Source organism: Corapipo altera, unplaced genomic scaffold (assembly GCF_003945725.1).
Source record: "Corapipo altera isolate COAL_440 unplaced genomic scaffold, ASM394572v1 297b, whole genome shotgun sequence".
Lineage (NCBI taxonomy): Eukaryota > Metazoa > Chordata > Aves > Passeriformes > Pipridae > Corapipo > Corapipo altera.
In genome coordinates, this window is record NW_020885066.1 from 75,244 (window position 1) to 91,119 (window position 15,876).

At 50.6% G+C, this 15,876-nt stretch overlaps 2 protein-coding genes across 4 annotated transcripts in view; both read right to left on the minus strand.

The window, feature by feature from the left end:
* Positions 1–1,692, minus strand: part of MTF1 (metal regulatory transcription factor 1) — a 15,876-nt gene extending 14,184 nt beyond the window's left edge. Inside the window, exons 1-2 of the mRNA XM_027669115.1 lie at positions 1,603–1,692; positions 898–1,362 (exon numbers count right to left, since the gene is read on the minus strand). Coding sequence (XP_027524916.1) covers positions 898–1,311 — 414 coding nt within the window. The 5' untranslated portion in view covers positions 1,312–1,362; positions 1,603–1,692. The remainder of the gene's footprint in view (positions 1–897; positions 1,363–1,602) is intronic.
* Positions 1,693–1,855: 163 nt separating this feature from the next.
* INPP5B (inositol polyphosphate-5-phosphatase B) lies at positions 1,856–15,846 on the minus strand. 3 transcript variants are annotated; one of them, XM_027669116.1, is made up of 22 exons: positions 15,685–15,846; positions 15,448–15,527; positions 14,945–15,042; positions 14,543–14,572; positions 13,951–14,061; positions 11,222–11,315; positions 9,931–10,101; positions 9,104–9,205; positions 8,612–8,726; positions 7,892–8,008; positions 7,377–7,564; positions 6,773–6,884; positions 6,520–6,629; positions 5,788–5,923; positions 5,169–5,279; positions 4,426–4,588; positions 4,036–4,271; positions 3,737–3,856; positions 3,287–3,371; positions 2,831–2,958; positions 2,472–2,583; positions 1,856–2,213 (listed from the first exon to the last, which is right to left on the minus strand). In XM_027669116.1, exons 1-22 carry the CDS (start codon positions 15,739–15,741, stop codon positions 2,089–2,091), a joined length of 2,601 nt encoding a protein of 866 aa, XP_027524917.1. In that variant the 5' UTR covers positions 15,742–15,846; the 3' UTR covers positions 1,856–2,088. The 3 variants fall into 3 exon arrangements, with proteins under 3 accessions (XP_027524917.1, XP_027524918.1, XP_027524919.1); XM_027669117.1 differs by lacking the exons at positions 13,951–14,061; positions 14,543–14,572; positions 14,945–15,042; positions 15,448–15,527; positions 15,685–15,846 and adding an exon at positions 13,610–13,673; XM_027669118.1 differs by lacking the exons at positions 13,951–14,061; positions 14,543–14,572; positions 14,945–15,042; positions 15,448–15,527; positions 15,685–15,846 and adding an exon at positions 11,979–12,049.
* Between the last annotated feature and the right edge of the window lie 30 nt (positions 15,847–15,876).

Below are 15,876 nucleotides of genomic sequence, written 5' to 3' on the forward strand. Positions count from 1 at the left end.
GGGCACAGCCAGGGCTCAGTGGGCACAGCCAGGGCTCGGTGCTGCAGCTCTCTCACTCTCAGTGTTGGTTACACAATGCTGCTATCACTGACAGTGGCACAAATATTTGGACACATCAGCCCTTGCCTAACTCAGAAGGGCCAAAAAAGGAGCACAAAGCTGTCCCTGTGCTGGTGTCACAGTCAACTTTGCTTTGCAAGAACCCCAGGAGAAGCCCTCACCACTGTGGGTGCAGGGAAAATTCATCAGGAAAACAGAATTAAGAGTAAACTCCCTTTTAACTGTGTAAGCTGACCCGAACTTTCAAAATACAACAGATGGCAGCTTAAAGCTTCCCTTATTCTCCTCTCTCAGTTTCCCAGTGAGTGACAAAATAAAACTGCAAGCAATTTAAAGTTTGGCATCTCAAGTTTGGTACTCCAGCTCCCACCAATGGCCTGGCCCTTAACTGTGACCTGGATGTGCTTCTCTGGAGAATGTGGCCAAACCCAGATTAACAGAGCTCAGAGTATTTCAGTTACCTCTGAACTCACAAAACAGTGACTCAACCAGAAGAAAACCAGAAGATCACTAAAATCACACCACTGACTTGTGTCAGTGCCACACCCTCCTGCCATCCAGTGTCACACGGTGGTGCCTCCTGGCAGGTTCCCAGGTGGAGTCAGAGGGAAAAGGGACAGCCTTGGCAGCTCTGCTGGGACACGGTTCTGCCCAGCACATAGAGCAGATTTAGTGGAGGGCAATTCACTCCACTACACAAAAACCTTGGAGAACAAGCAGAACTCTGCCTGTCCCCAAGCAAACAGCTCTGGAAAAACACCTTTTCAAACCCTTTAGGTCACCAGGTGAAAACCACTGACAAGAAGCACAAATCCCAGATCACACTTAGCTACTCACTTCCTTGAGCTTGGTTTCTGGGCATTCAGATTGCAGAGTGAGGGTTGCTCCTTCGATGTTCCTGGGCATGGGAGTTGACCCAGGATTTATTGTTAGATGAATCTGATCTGGAGAAATAATGTGTTGCACATAACCCTGGGACATTCCTTCATGATCTGCTATTAAGTGAAATCCTTCTTCGTGACCCTCTGGTAAAAAAGGCAAGTGATCACCACACTGTCCTTCATCCTCCTCCTCCTCCAGCACGCTGTGGTCCTGCTCGATGAGCACAGTTGTCCTGTCATAGACCGTCCCGGAGGAGGAGGACACCAGCCCGTTTTTGTCAGCAAACCTCATCATATTGTCATCCTGGGCCAGGTCGTCCTCCTCCACCTCATAGTAGATGACGTTGCCCTCGGGGCTGTTCTCGCCCATGGCTCCGCGCCTCTCTCCGCGCTACCGGGAGCTCCGGCCACAACGGCTCATCTGCAACGCAAGGACGGGCGGGGGGTCAGGCGGCTCCGCCGGCCCGGGCCCGGCTCCGCTCGCAGGCGCAGCCCCGGGGCGGGCGGTGGCGGCGGGGCCGGGTCGGCCTGAGCGCCGCGGGCCCGCCCCAAGCGCGGCGCTGCCCCCGCCAGGCCCGGCCGCGCGCAGAGCCGCTCCCGTGCCCCGCCTGGGCCCCTGCGCCCCGGTCGATTCGGTTCCCCTCGGTTCCCCCCCGCTCACCGGGCGCCGGCGGCCGCTCCCTCCCCGCCCCAGCGGCACCATGATCGCGCCGCTCACTTCCGCTTCCGGCCGCGCGCCGCCCACCGGGAGCGCCGCGCCCGCCGCAGGGGCTCATGGGAAGGTGGCGGGCGCGGCGCGGCGCCACCTGGGAGCGGGACGCGAGTCACGGCCCACAACGCGAAACGGCTCCAGAGCGTTTTATTTAAATAGCGAGGGCTTCAAAATCCCGAGGTTTCAAACAAGTTAAATAAAATACAGTGTAAATATCAGCTTTTATATTTTTTGCTAGTCTACATACAGCTTATTTAGAAATTTTATATACTTTACAGCATAATCAGGTGTCAAACAGCCTGACCTGTGCCTTCAAAAGCAACAGATAGTATAAAATACTGTGATATCCAAAAAACCAAAAAGCCGGTATAATGTACAAAAAATATTTTTACAGTAATTCGATATCTAAAAATCCAGATTGGCTGCATCTGGAATTCACGGTGAATTGTCTTCTCTCTCGAGGAACTGGCGGATGAACTGCTGGGCTTTCCTCTTCTCGGCTATGTCAGGGGTGGGATGTCCGGGGGGAGGACGCAGTAACAGGCCCCCAAACACACTGGCTGCAGGGCAAAGCCACACAGAGGCACAGTGAGAGCAGCAGGACATCAGTGGCCATCCCACCAACCTCAGGGTACAGCACCTGGGCTGGGACAAAGCTCACGGCCCCCCACACCTCTGGGTCACTTCCCCGCTTTTCTAGGTTCCCGTTTTTTTCTATCGACTATTCAAAGCTTCAAAGCAGTGTAGACCACGACTGCACTCAGGGGGGAAATGTTCTATCACCCTTCTGAACAGAGAGGTTATTGTGATTGCCTTACCAAGAATATTCACATCCAGGTGGTTTTTCCCCGAATTTTTCAGTAGTTCTCGTAGAAATGCCATCAGATATTCAAATACATTTTTATGGCACACTGGCAGGCTAGAGATAATCTGAGGAGGGAAAATCCCAACATTTATATTGCAGACACAGCAATGGCTTCCAGCTTTACCTACTCCCAACACCCCCCTCTGCAAATGCCAACAGCTCTTCATAACCCAGAAGCACCAGTTCCAGATCCTTCCTATGACCAGATGACTGAGTTACTGAGAGTAAAACCCTGTGAGTGGTGTGACAGAGGCCAGTTTGCCTCCCCTCCTTCCAGAATCTGATCCAGTCCCACAGGGAAGCTGGCCATACCTGGCTGCTCAGCCAGTAGCTGCTGGCACTCTCCAGGCAGGTGCTGTAGAACCTGGAGCAGATGACTGGCTCAGGCAGGCTCTCCAGGAACAGCAGCAGGGCTTCTGCCACTGAGTGGTTGCTGCCCACTGATCCAAACACGGTTAAGGAAGAGGCAAGCACAGCAGGATCTAGGCTGGTCCTATTTCTGCTGAAACATGAACCTTTGCTTAGGTCTCCCCAACCTCCTCCTACTGCTCCCAGCTTTGGGTTAATGCCCTGGACTCCACATGGGAAGCTGCTGCTGTTGGACCCTTGTGAAATTTATCAGCATCACAAGGACCCAGTGGAGGCTTTTGGAGCCACAGGAACTGCAGAGCTCAGCTACCCCAGGGGAGAGACAGCAATTTAAAAACCTCCCTCAGCTTTGACCACTGCAGCACAGTGAGCCTGCCCGGGCATCACCCAAAAGGATACGGAAGGTATCGTGCATTCCCTTGTCCAAACAGTCTCGGATCTGCTCAAACTCGGATCTGAGGCCTGGCTGCTGAAACAGGTCCTCCTGCAGAGACAACCCTTGGTCAGTCCAAGGAAAATAGAAGGGTTTTGGATAAATAGAGCATCCTTATAATCTGCCTGAAAAACCTCTCCAAATTGGTGGTTATCACACAAGTCTCACCAAGAGCAGCTCTAGTAAGGCTGTGGCACTGCAGTGAGGGCAGTGCAGGAGGACTCTGCTGATACCTGCACACACAGAGCACAGGCACCAGCACCAAACAGTGCAACCCAGGGTACCAGGATCACTTATCTCCGAAGGCCTTTGGCCAAACACTCCCAACTCACAGTGACTGCTATTACCAATATCTTCTTCAAAACTCAAAAAACCCAAGCAGCTCATTTTGTGTTTCCAGTACAAACACTGCCAACCTGTTGGGAAGCATTGCGATACAAGTGATCCACCATCATCCACAGCTCTTTTGGGATGTCCATAGGCTTTTCAGCTTGAGCAGGATCAGGATCATCACTCTTCTCTAGTGGCATCAGGGTCTGAGGGAAGGTATTGTGGGGAGGGGAGACAAACACACAGCCAGGCAAGTTCTTATTCAGCTCAGTAAAAAGACTTCACAAAGCTTATACCTGAGAATTGAAACTTGTTAATAACAATAAACAGGCCTCAGTTTCAATGGCTCTTGTGGGTTTGGAAAGGAATTTTGTCTTTAACTCACAAGTCTCCGAATGGATTCTGCTGACATGTCCTGGATCGGTTCCCTCATGTAACACAGAGTATGGATGGGAGACCCAAAGCAACTTGGCAAATAATTGCCTGTTACAGACAGAAAATAATCCTTCCCCCTGTTAAGATGTAAGACCAAGATATCTTCAAGTTTTTCCTCTCCAGAGTTTAAGCAAGTAGCCGTTGATTTATTAACAAACACTTCCAGCTCAACTGTGATCTCAGCATCTGCCAGAAGATGATAAAAAACCCAGACTCAGTTACAACCGGTATTAAACCAACAGCCTGTCAACAGGCACAGCACTCTCAAAGAGCAGAGAGAACCAAGCCAGAAGTGGACAATATCAACTCATTAACATGAGGCGAACAAAGAGGAGCTCACCTGAAAGCAGGAAGCCCTTACTGGGATTAGCAATCAGCCACTCCTTGCAGTAGGTTTCCTCGTCTGGTTTGCTGATGAATTCGAACTGGCAGGGCACTTGGCCATTGTGGATTGTAAACCTCTCTACCTGCAGCTGCATGTATTTAACATCCTCAAAATGGATCTAGAAACAAATGTCAGTCAACATCATCAGCCATTTCACCTTGCCAAGCCCCAGCAGCAATTCTTGTCCCATGGTTTAATCATTAAGCAGCAAGACACCCAGATTAACCCTTTGCTCCCACATCCCATCTCTTCCAGGACTCCAGAGGATCACCAAATGCTCCCCTCAAATATGAAATTGAGAGTGAGATAGCTGTAGCCTCAAATGTATCCTGGGCTCATCTTTATAGTCCCCAACACGCAAAGAAAATGCTGGTCTTTGACCTTCTCCAAATCCTTCAGATTTTACATTTTACATTTCAAAGAACAAGTCAGAGCAAGGGTCACAAACTACCCTTTTACTTTCTCTCTCCCCACCTCAGGAGTGACACACCCTGCCTTTCAGCCTTGGGCTGTGATCACAATTTACCAGCATCTAAACAGGAACAAAGATTCCTAGGGCTTGTAAACACAGAGAAGCTGGAAGTCAAAATATTCTAGTTTTTGGAACCAGACCCCAGGCTCTAGAATCCATCTTCTGCTGCTGGGGTCTGGGGTTGCTCAGTTCCTTCAGGGAGTGCTGGCACATGGCCATGCCCCACCTCTCTGCGGGACAGCGTCACCGAGGGAATGTTGGCGTTCTCCAGCTTATCCAGGGAGCGGACTATTTCCTCAAAGGCTTTTCGATAGAGCTCCTCATTCACAACCTTCACCTGAAAAGAACATACACCACACCAGCTGGCATCTGCTGTGCCTCTGCAGGACCGCTGGGACACAGCTGGAAACATGGGAAGTGGTTTGATTCTAGCAGCACACTAGAGTATAAAACCCACGTAATGGGCAGAGCCACTTGGAGCAGTAATGCCCCAAGATCTTCTCAGGATCCAACAGTAAAGGATCTTGCCATAACTAACAAGAGCCACTCAGTCAGTATCAGATCAGCCTTTTTCTAAGTCTCAGAAAAAAAAAAAAAAAAGGTTTGACAACACACTACTGTGTTCTCAAAGAACACTGACAGATATTCAGGCATTGTCCTGCTTAACTTGAATATCAGTTACACAGCCCTTGCTTACTGTGACCAACAATCCCATCTCTGTATCTGATCCAGCCCACCTTTCAAGCCATTGTTCTCTGGGGGTGCCATAAAAGCAGGAGAGGGAAATCAGCAGGAGAACCTCCCTCCCCACACAGAGGACAAGGTCAGCAGAGTTATTTCCTTACCCCAATATCAAACACGGAGCTGACTGGCTTGTGGTCACTGAGCTTCAGGGCCATGTGGCTGCGATAGCTCAGCTGGGCAACGTTCTGCCCTTTCCAGAGGATCCGATCACACCACGCTGGAACACGACACTTCTCACTGAAACAGAGGGGAAGATCACAGTTTCCAGGCACAGTTCAGGTGCAGTAACACTGCTCTCCAGAGACTCAGGGTTTTCTGCCATGGCCTGGAGCTCATTCTCTATCAAAGTGGTATTTTTAACAGTTTCTTTGAGTAGATATAAAAACTGATTGTCTACTATGAGGTATCTCTAGCTCATGCTTTAATTCCTCCTTCTTCAAAAGTGCAAAATACAATTAACATACAAAGCAATACTCAGATATTTTTGATCATAAGAGCCATGAAAAATAAGAATTCAGACTCTATGTTTAAAGTTTGCATTTTTTTTTCACTGGCTGCTGCATAGATTTCATTTCTGCACTTGCAGCTGCAGTTCCTGGTTTGGTAGCAGCAGGTGAGCTGCTCTGTGAACAGAGCATTATGGGAACTGTGGTTCTCACATGCATTTAGAGAACAGCACAAACACTCCATGTCAACCCTGGTTGGTCTCACCTGAGCAGGTACAGCAGAGATAAGCAAATAAGAGATTCTGCAATTTTTTTTAGCCTTGTTTTTAATTCCTTCAGAGGTAACACCAGCCATTGGTGGTATCACATCTGAGGCAATCACTGTACCTTGTGTCCCAGTCATCACAGCCAGCATCATACTTGTATGTTGGCTGGAAAGAGATCTCTCCCTCTGTGAAGCCTTCAAAGGCTGCATTTGCCTTCATTTGCCTCTTCAGCTATGAAAGAAGAAAAGAAAAAAAGTTTCATTTTAGGCAAGCTCAAGCACAACTCCCACGTGTGCTAAAAGGGAGGCCAAGGAGTCGTGCAGTTTGTACTAAACACCCTCAGCACCGTGTGCAGGCAGGTGAGACAGCAGTACCTGGTCATACTGGCAAAGCTCTGGAAATGCTTTCTCCTCTATGAGCTGCTTCACTTGTGCCACATCCAGTTCCTCCAGCCGATAGTTGAGGTCCCCCAGCCACAGGATCACACTGAGAGAGAGCATATCCCGGAATGTGAGAGACCTGAGGCTCCCCTGGAGCCTGGCCATGGGTGGCAGCTCCATGGGCTCTCCCCACCACAACCCCCCCGGGTGCTGCAGCTGCTCTCACCAGAGACAAGAGGAGTGAGCACTTCAAAGAGAAACTACATTTTCTACCTTTGCCATTTTTAATTACTGTTCTGCACGTTTGTCACTACCCCTTAATAAGTGGTGCTGTTACCATTCCACAGTTGGGGAAGTCAATGCTGATTACTGCCCCATTCCCACTCCATGCTTGAGAATAAAACAAGGCCTGGGAGAGCATAAGGCAACAAGCAGCCTGTCAGAACTGTGAGCGTGAGCACTCTCCAAACCAGGTAAAGCATTTCTGGCCCTTCCAGCTGACACTCAGGTCACTGGGGACCCCTCCTCAACCCCAGCATGTTCACAAGGTGCTCCCTTGCCACGTGCCATGATTCCCAAAGCCAGATGGGAAGCATACTCGTGTTTGCCAATAGTGAGAGGGGGCAGATTTGGGTCCGACTGGCAGAACTGCATTCGAGAGCAGATGTCTTTGAAGTCCTGGTTCCTCCGCTCATATTCCTCCGTGTGAGCTGCGAGGTGAGAATTCACAATGCACACGCTGGTGTTATGGAACTTAAACCTGATGGCAACACCACCTTTGTTACCCTGAAAGACAAAGACACTGGTCAGAAGCTTCTACACCGCAGATGAATCCACAAACGAGTTACTGGCAGTGCACAAACCAGAAGACTTTGAGACAGGCTGTTTAACTCCAGAGGAAGGAAAAGGCTGAAAATGCCAATCAGTGATTACTGCTTTGAGCACTGGCAAGCACATGGCAATTCCCTCTCACAGTGCCCTGAGCTGGCACAGGGATAGGGTTATCTGCTTCTAAAGGCAGCCACAGCCTTCAGCTGGAGGTACAACCACGGCATCCAAGGAGAGGGGCTCTTCCAAATCTCACCCCCTCTTGTGCACAGTTGCCATTCTTACCATCCTCCCCATGATTCCAGTTCCCACAGTCTCAATTTCCACCTCAGAGATGTTCAAAGCAAGGTCTGCCTTCACGTACAAGAGGAGCATAATTCCCACCAGCCGCACAAGCTTCACCTGAAAAACAGACCCTAGTCCATTAAATGCTGGAATGGAAGAGGTTTGCTGAGAGAAGGCACATTGCTCCCCATCCGTAACATGGGTCACCAAGAAGAGAGTTCCAGGTTCAATCGATGCACCAGCTGGGCTCACAGGACACAGGACCCCAGCAGCACAGCCCAGGAGGGGGCCAGGGAGCAATACCCCAGTACAGGAAGTTAAAGTCCAAAGCAGGAGTCTCAGCACAAGGATAAGTCCATGAAAGGAGCTTCCCTTCAACAGCAGAGATAGGAGATGAAGCAGATCTAAGGAGCAGGAGCCAAAACAAGCAGTATTCCTCCCAAAATACCTTCACAACTCATTCCACTATGCATTGTGGAGACAGACATGGAAGAAGCTATGGAATTCCCTATTCTCCTCCCCCAAGACAGCAGGAGCTCCCTTTATGTGTCCTGCCCCTGCCTCAGCACCTGCACAGCAACACTACCTATGGCACCTGCAGAGCCTGCAGACCATGAGCCTCTGGAAGACACAGCCATTGAGAATAAGAGAAAGCAAAGGGAAAAGAGGCCTAAGTGGAAAATGAGTCCACACTCAAACCTTCACAAAAGCCACATTTACCTTTGCATATTTGGCATCTGGGTGAAGACTATCAGTTACAGCTTTAAACCATTCTTCTTCCTTCGGTGTGTCATTGAAAAAGAAGGCTTCTTTAGTCAGATCAAGCTCCTGGAAACTGTGTTAGAGGAAGGAACTCATGGATGCATGCACTTGTTTATAACTCTCCAGCCCTTTCCTCTGGGAAAGAACTAAATCAATTTACACTCAATTTATAACTGAAAACTCCAATTCAGTTATGCTGATTGTAGAGGTATGTTAAATGTAAAGCTTAATTACTGTCATATTACATCAAATAGCACTAAGGATTTTGTAACACTGAAAGGCCAAACCCTACCAGACCAACAGCCCTTTCTGGCTGTGCACACACCCGCCCTGGAGCTGTGCAATGCACCATAGCAGTGCCAACATCCCTGTGGTGTCCTGGCAGAACTCCAGGACAGATCCACCAGCACAGCCCAGGTTTGGGAAAACGGGCCAGGGAGAGACACTCACCCCACGCAGTAAATGTCTGGAGGCTCAGCATCACAGCTCAGCCAGGGCTGGAGGCTCTCCGTGGGCGACTGACCGTTCACATTGTATGTCCCGACAAAAACCCTGCAGAGACAGTGACTGAATCCCAGAGCCACAAACTGCAGAGCACAGGAAACACCACTGCTATCAGCCAAGTACTTATGGGTACCTAGAACTAACATATTTCCAGGGGAAATTAAGAAAATGTGACAAAGTTTAAATCCCTAAAATGATTTAACAACAGCAGCATCTTTACAGACATGTTTTACAGAAGGACACACATTGTATACACAGATACACAGTATTAAAGGAAAAAATAAAAATAAGACTGGAGCTGCGCAGTAGCAGTTTGAAATGATAAATTCACAGAATAAGATGCATAAAACAATTTCAAACACAGTAATGTTTTGGTCCTATGTATATATTTTATCCAAGATCTTTCTTATGAGTTTATTTGAACAATGACATGGATAAGTAGTGGACAGAAGTGGAGAGGGAGAAGGCTGAAGTGCACAGAGCTGATGCATTTCCAGACACTGTCTGAAATAAGCACAGAAAAAAGTGATTTCAAGAAGGCCATTTTCTCCACAAGAACCATGAAGCAAGCCTTGACAAAGACACGAATGAAATTCTGCTCTGCTAATGTGCAAACGAGGAAAGAAAACTATTCTGGAAAGTATGGATCACACTTCTGTACAGAGCTTCCTGTTTGCGGGGACACAGGATGAAATAACAGACATGAGTTATTCTGACAGACTGTGCTAACTTACAACCCACAAAAATAAATTCTTCTCAGGAATGATCATTACCTGTAGCTCTGGATGTGCGTGTAGGAATCCTCCATTTGTGCAAGCTGAGATTTAACAATAGTATCTCTTAGTCCAAACTTTGGTTCTGATATGATCGAGGCCTTGTTCGAAGCCATGAGGTGGGAAGGCCGGACTTGCTCAGTTCTCACTTCAAGCTTGAGTTTGTTTTGCCTGCAAATGAAAGCAAAACTGCAGATGAAGCCCAGGCTATCCACACACCTTAACTAACTTATTTCTGCCACCGAGACCTTGATTCACATTTTTCTTTCTGTTCACTAAAGACAGATAATGTTTGGGATAAGCCGATAAGACTGAAACGAGCATTTCTTAGCAAGGTTCAGATCTCGAGAGGAAACCAGTTTAACTAACTGAAATAACAAATGGTTTTCACTATTCTGGTTCAGCCTGTCAATGCACAGCAGGCCTTACTCACACTTGGATACTGATACAAAACCTGTACACTTTCCCTGCTTATTGTAGCAAGGAGATGGAAATCTCATTTCCTGGTGCCTCTGCCTCAGCCCTTCTGACCTCAGTTGGAGAATGAAGAACAGTGTTTGTTTAAAAAGCCTTCTGTGGAAAACTTCCAGCTCTGCCCAGAGTGGGTGGAGGTAGAGGTGGTTTGACTTTGTGTCTCCTGGCTCTGAAACTCCTTTTGCAACAACAATAATGCCACAGCTTGGGAGTTCCCACCAGCAAGTGGACAGCATAAATTTAAGGTCAGAACCTGCACACCAGTGCCAAGGACAGCACACAGACAGACTCTGAAGGATATGCAGCAGGGTCCACAAAGTCCTGGGAACTGGAAAATGAAACTGTAACTAAGAGTGTATCTATGAGACACAATGGCCCTAAGCCAAAGTTGTCTGAATTCAAAACAAGCAATGCTAGCAGGTCCTGTCCCACTCAACAGCCAAAGTATGCCCAAGTAGGGGACTAGCAGGGCTGTCTCTGAGGGACTGGGATGAAATTTCCACTAACGTTTTGACAGCATGCTTATGCTGAACTTTTTTCTGTCTTAAATCTGCAGATTCTCATCTCAAAAAGTTGCCAACTTCCACTCTAGACTCCCCTCCTCTGTGCACTGACCCACCACAGCTGATGGAACTGGTGATGCAGCTACACAATTGCAATGTGCAGAGCTCACCCGCTGGCCCTACACAGAGACCCTCTGAGGAGGGAGGCACGGCTAAACTGGCACAGAAATGTGGCCTCCACCATCACTCCTCACTTGCACAAAGAGCTGATGTGCACAGCTCCCTTCAGCTGCACATCACGCAAGACCTCCTACCTGGGAGAGCTTCTGTCGGTGTTGTTGTGGCTGCAGCTCTCACTGAATGCAGCCTTTTTTCCATTCTGTTTGATACCTTCAGAGCCAACCACTTCTGGAAAAAAACCCCCACAAAGTTTCACTTTAAACACAAAGTGTTCTTCAGTTTATCAACACGATTATACAAACAGTGGCAAAAATCTGTGGGCAGAATATAATTTAGATTTGTGTGGAAAAACAAAGAGCCCTGCAGTTTCTCTTTCAGTTATCTGAGAGTCTTAGCTTACTTTGACCCAACTGTTCTGTGATGATGCAGCTTCCCTTGCAGAGGAAGAACTCACAGAAGCCACAGAGAGCATCAGAACTGCTGCCTGCTATGGGAGTGCTTGCTGCTGGCTCTCCCTTACACAGCTAAGCCAAAGCAGAACTTAGCAGCACAAAATCCAGGGCTTTACCCTGAGAATCTGAAAAATGTATGTTAATAACAGATTTTTCCTTTCTGAAGCAAGACAGGAAGTACAAAGCAAAGAATAAAAAGGAGAAACAAACAAACAAACATCACAGTACCCTTTAAAGGGTTTCTACCTGTCTGCAAATACCCAGCAAGGCAGAGGCATCTCCCCCCTTGAGGCTGGGCAGTGCAGTCACCCCATGGACCCACTGAACCTGAGCAGAAACATCTGCCTTAATGCAAACTGCACACTCCTAAAACAGTAACAGGGCTGCTACCACACAAATCTAACTCACCACAGGTGTGACACGAACCACATCACACTACCTTAGCAAAATCTGACCAGTCTTTCAGCGTTTTGTTTCAGTTACAACATTCTGCTCCTACAAGTGACAAAATAACAAAGAGGATTCTAGGGGTGAGTCTCTGCGTTTAGGATGCACAAACAGCAATCTCAAGATCATGCTCCTTAGCACACAAATCTAACGGTGATGTAGAAATCGTTAAGATTGTCAGATTCTAGGCATTCAGCTGAGCTTCTCCTTCAAAGCACAACCCAGAAAAATTTAAGATGTTATTGCTGTCACAGAACATTCTGCAGGACAAAAGCGCAAACCAGAAATAGAACTTGCAGTACTTCACCCAGGCTCTCAGGACATAAACCAGCCAGCAAGAGGTGGCCAAGTTCTCAGCCTGAAAAACCTCTCCTGCCCAAGAACCCTCTGAGAATAGACTGTGTAAGAGGATTTATCAGAGCTTGATGCAGAAGAGCACATGACTCAAGCCTCGCTGCAGATCACACAGCCCAAGTCATGCAGCATTGACCAGGAGCACAAGGAGATGCCCTGGGGAGTGTGGGCCTGGGGAGCTGGGACACAGCGTTTTCTCCATGGGCCTTGAGCTCTCAGTCAGTGCTCCCTGAACCTCTGCCAGCTCTCCCCATAATGACCATGCAACGTCCCTTGAGAGTGACAGGAACCAACCTGAACTTTCAACTCAGTGGACAATGGTTACTTTTGTGCCAGGAACAGAGCAGAATCCCAGGCCTTATTACCCACATGGGATGATGCCACTCAGCAGCATGCAGAAGGCATTAGTGCAGAATGGAAAGACGTGTGAGCCTGCTGCTGACACACCTGCTACGTGATCCAAAGATTACAGTCACATATGACACCTTCCATTCTAACCTCATGGGTGGAAATCAGCTTTAGGTAGGATTCTCCTAAGAAAGAGATTAGCCTTGGAAAAGGGCTATTTCCTTTAAATAAAAGTGTCTCTAGCCACAGATTGCTGTAGCCAGACGTATCTCCAGAGGGTAGCACTCTGAAGTGGAATAATGACCTTGTTCAATAACTGAACTGAGCACAGAAATGCAGAGCTATGTGCAGAGGTTACAGCAGGTCTCAGTTGGACAGGATTTGCAGTTAAATGAGATTTAAGCAGTAATAAAGGCGTTCCTGTTAAGAATGTGCAGTGACATTATAGTATACTGCTTTACAGCAAGAAAATGTATCATATCTCCTGGATAAGGCAGGATCCATGCTTAGCGTCCAAAGGGGAGAATTAAATTAGTCTTCATGCAGCGAGAGGTGCCCAGCCTAAACGAAACAGCACACAGCAGACACGGCAACACTCAGGTTTTGAATCCCACACTGACTTCCAGGAATTGCTTTAGCTCGGCATCTTCTCACACGTGCACTCTGCAAAGCGGGAAAGGGCCCCGGGCGCGGCCCGTCCCCACCGGCGGAGCCGAGCCGGGCACAGGAACCGGGTCTCGAATCCGCCGGAGCCTCGGCGGCGGCTCCGCGCCCGCGGCGGAATGAACTCCCCGGGGGCAGCGGGAGCCGAGCCTGGCGCTGCCCCTCCGCCTCCCGCCCCGGCCCCGTCCCGCCGCCCCGGACAGACGCCGGCGGGGCAGCGCGGCCCCCCCGCCCGCCCCGGCGGGTCCCCGCGCTCACCTCGGCGGGGCCGCCCGCCCGCGGACATCGCCGCAGCTCGGCACCGCCGGCCCTTAGCTCGGCCCCGGCCCGGCCCCAGCGCCCGCCCCCGCCCGCCCCGGCCCGCCCCCGGGAGCCCGTTCGGCTCGGCACAGAGCACCCGCCTCTGCCCGCAGGAAAACACCGACCGTCGGTGCCGAGCCGTCCGACGGCGGGGAATCGTCAGGGGAAGGGGTGAGCGCTGAGCGAGGTTCGGCACAGAGAGGCCAACGCTGCTCCCGCACACGGAGGAGACGAGCAAACGCAACATTCCTGCCCCCCCGGACCCTCCCCCGTCCCAGCCGCACCCGCAGAGCTCGTACCTGGGCTGCACCTGCTGAGCTCCTGCAGGAACGTGCGCGTGTGGGAGCCGAAGGGCAGCCGCACGGTCAGCCGGTCCTCTGCTGAGCTCATCTGGACAGTCACGTCAGAGCCTGAGGACATCAGGAGAAAGAGCTCCTGTGGGTCGTGCTGCCAAGACTTCAGAAACCGAGCGTTTCTCCACTCTACACTGGTGGATGCACACGTGCATGCAGCCTTCAGCAACATCTCCCCATGACGCCTTATCATGTTCCTTTCCAACATTTTACATGAGAATGCCATTTAAAAATATAAAGACGACCATTAATAATAATTTTTATTCTGCTCGTTCAGTGACAATAATTAATCTTCCAGCAGCAGTTTAAAAGCGTTTGGAAAAATCATTCCCTTGGTTGAATGGGGCTGACAATGCTTGTTAGCACTAAGTAACCGTGGCCAACAGCACCGCAAGTGCCCCAAGAGGAGCAGGACATGAATCCCCACCCTGGCAAGCCCCCCCAGGACGAGAGCCCCCAGTCCTGGCTCACTGTTTGCAGCTGGCACAGGGCCCAGAGTGCCTGTAACACAGGCACTAAAAACAAGCACAGAACTCACCAATGATGTGACGGTCACTGTCAAGTACAACTGCAAAAGTAAAACAAAGTTCAGTTGAAAGCTAAGCAACAGATTTGCAGACTGTGCTGATACTTTGAGGTCAGGGAGCTCAGCAAGTTCCTCCAGCCCCAAACACTCTTGGCAGGAACAGAGCCAGCAGAGCAAACCTGCCAGGCAGGGGCCATGGCTGGGGCCTGGTGGGACACGGGTGCTCTGAACCTTGAACAGCCCTGCCAGCAATGCCATGTGACACAAGTGTCACCAGAGATTACAAACTAAAGAAGAAATGTGAAGGCAGAATAGATTCCAAACTTAAGGAAGTAGAACAACAAAGTATGGACTCCAAACCCCTCCATCCTCTTCTTTGGAGGTGGCCACTGAGCCACCACAGTGTGTCAGTACCTTCTTCCACTGCAAACCCATCTGTGATGGGGATTACTCTCTCCAGCCAGACATCCTCAGCTGTGATGGCCATCCGACGGTGAGTGTACACGTAGATCCTGCAAGCACGGAGCCGACATGGAGGCAAAGACTCCTCAGTTCTGGCATGTCTGCAGGCACTCACAGACCCCATCCCACCAGCAGCACCTGCTAGCGCAGCCTCATGCAAACCCCAAAGTAACTTCTCAACCCGTACCACCCACCTGCTCACCCCATCACTTAAATAACGTGTTCACATTACTGGCAGAGCAGAGCAGAGCAGCTCATGGGCCTGGGGTTTCTTACTGACCACCCGTAACATCAAGGCATCATGCCTTCAAACTGCTGCCCTACAGGACTGCCCCCGGGTGCAAAGCCCTTGGGATGGGAGGGGGTTCTCAGGCGGCTCCCGAGGCTCGTGAGGGACCCCCAGAGCTCCCGCGTCTCTCGGATGTTCCCCCCGCCCGCCCCGCTCCGGTACCCACGCGTGCTGCCCGCGGTGCTCCACCAGGCCCAGCAGCCGGCTCTCCGCGCTCTCCCCCGCAGACAGGAGGCCCTGCACCGCCTGCGGCCGCGGGTCAAGGAACGGCAGGACAGCGGCAGGACAGCGGCAGGGAGCGGGGACAGCGCCAGAGGGCGGCGGCGACAAACCGGAGGGAGCAGGGAGAGGGGCCCCCCCCGCCCCGCACGGCTCCGCGCCACCGGGGCCCGTCAAAGGATACGATCCGGCAGGTCTCGCCCCCCGCCAGGCTCTCCTGGATGGCGACCGACTGGTCCATCTCCGTGCCGGCAGCGCGGACGGCGCTCCCCGGGGCCGGGACCCGGCGGCTCCCGCGGCGGCGGCTGCGCGCTCAGTGCAGCTGTCGCGACACGGTGCGACACGACACGACACGGTGCGACACGACACGACACGG

Excerpts from the sequence above, each read along its gene's own strand:
- INPP5B (XM_027669116.1), bottom strand. The coding sequence starts at position 15,741 with ATGGACCAGTCGGTCGCCATCCAGGAGAGCCTGGCGGGGGGCGAGACC. Across the intron at positions 9,206-9,930 it reads ACGCACATCCAGAGCTACAG|GGTTTTTGTCGGGACATACA; the intron begins GTAATGATCATT and ends CTGTCTCTGCAG. Across the intron at positions 5,280-5,787 it reads GCTCCGTGTTTGATATTGGG|GTGAAGGTTGTGAATGAGGA; the intron begins GTAAGGAAATAA and ends TGTTCTTTTCAG.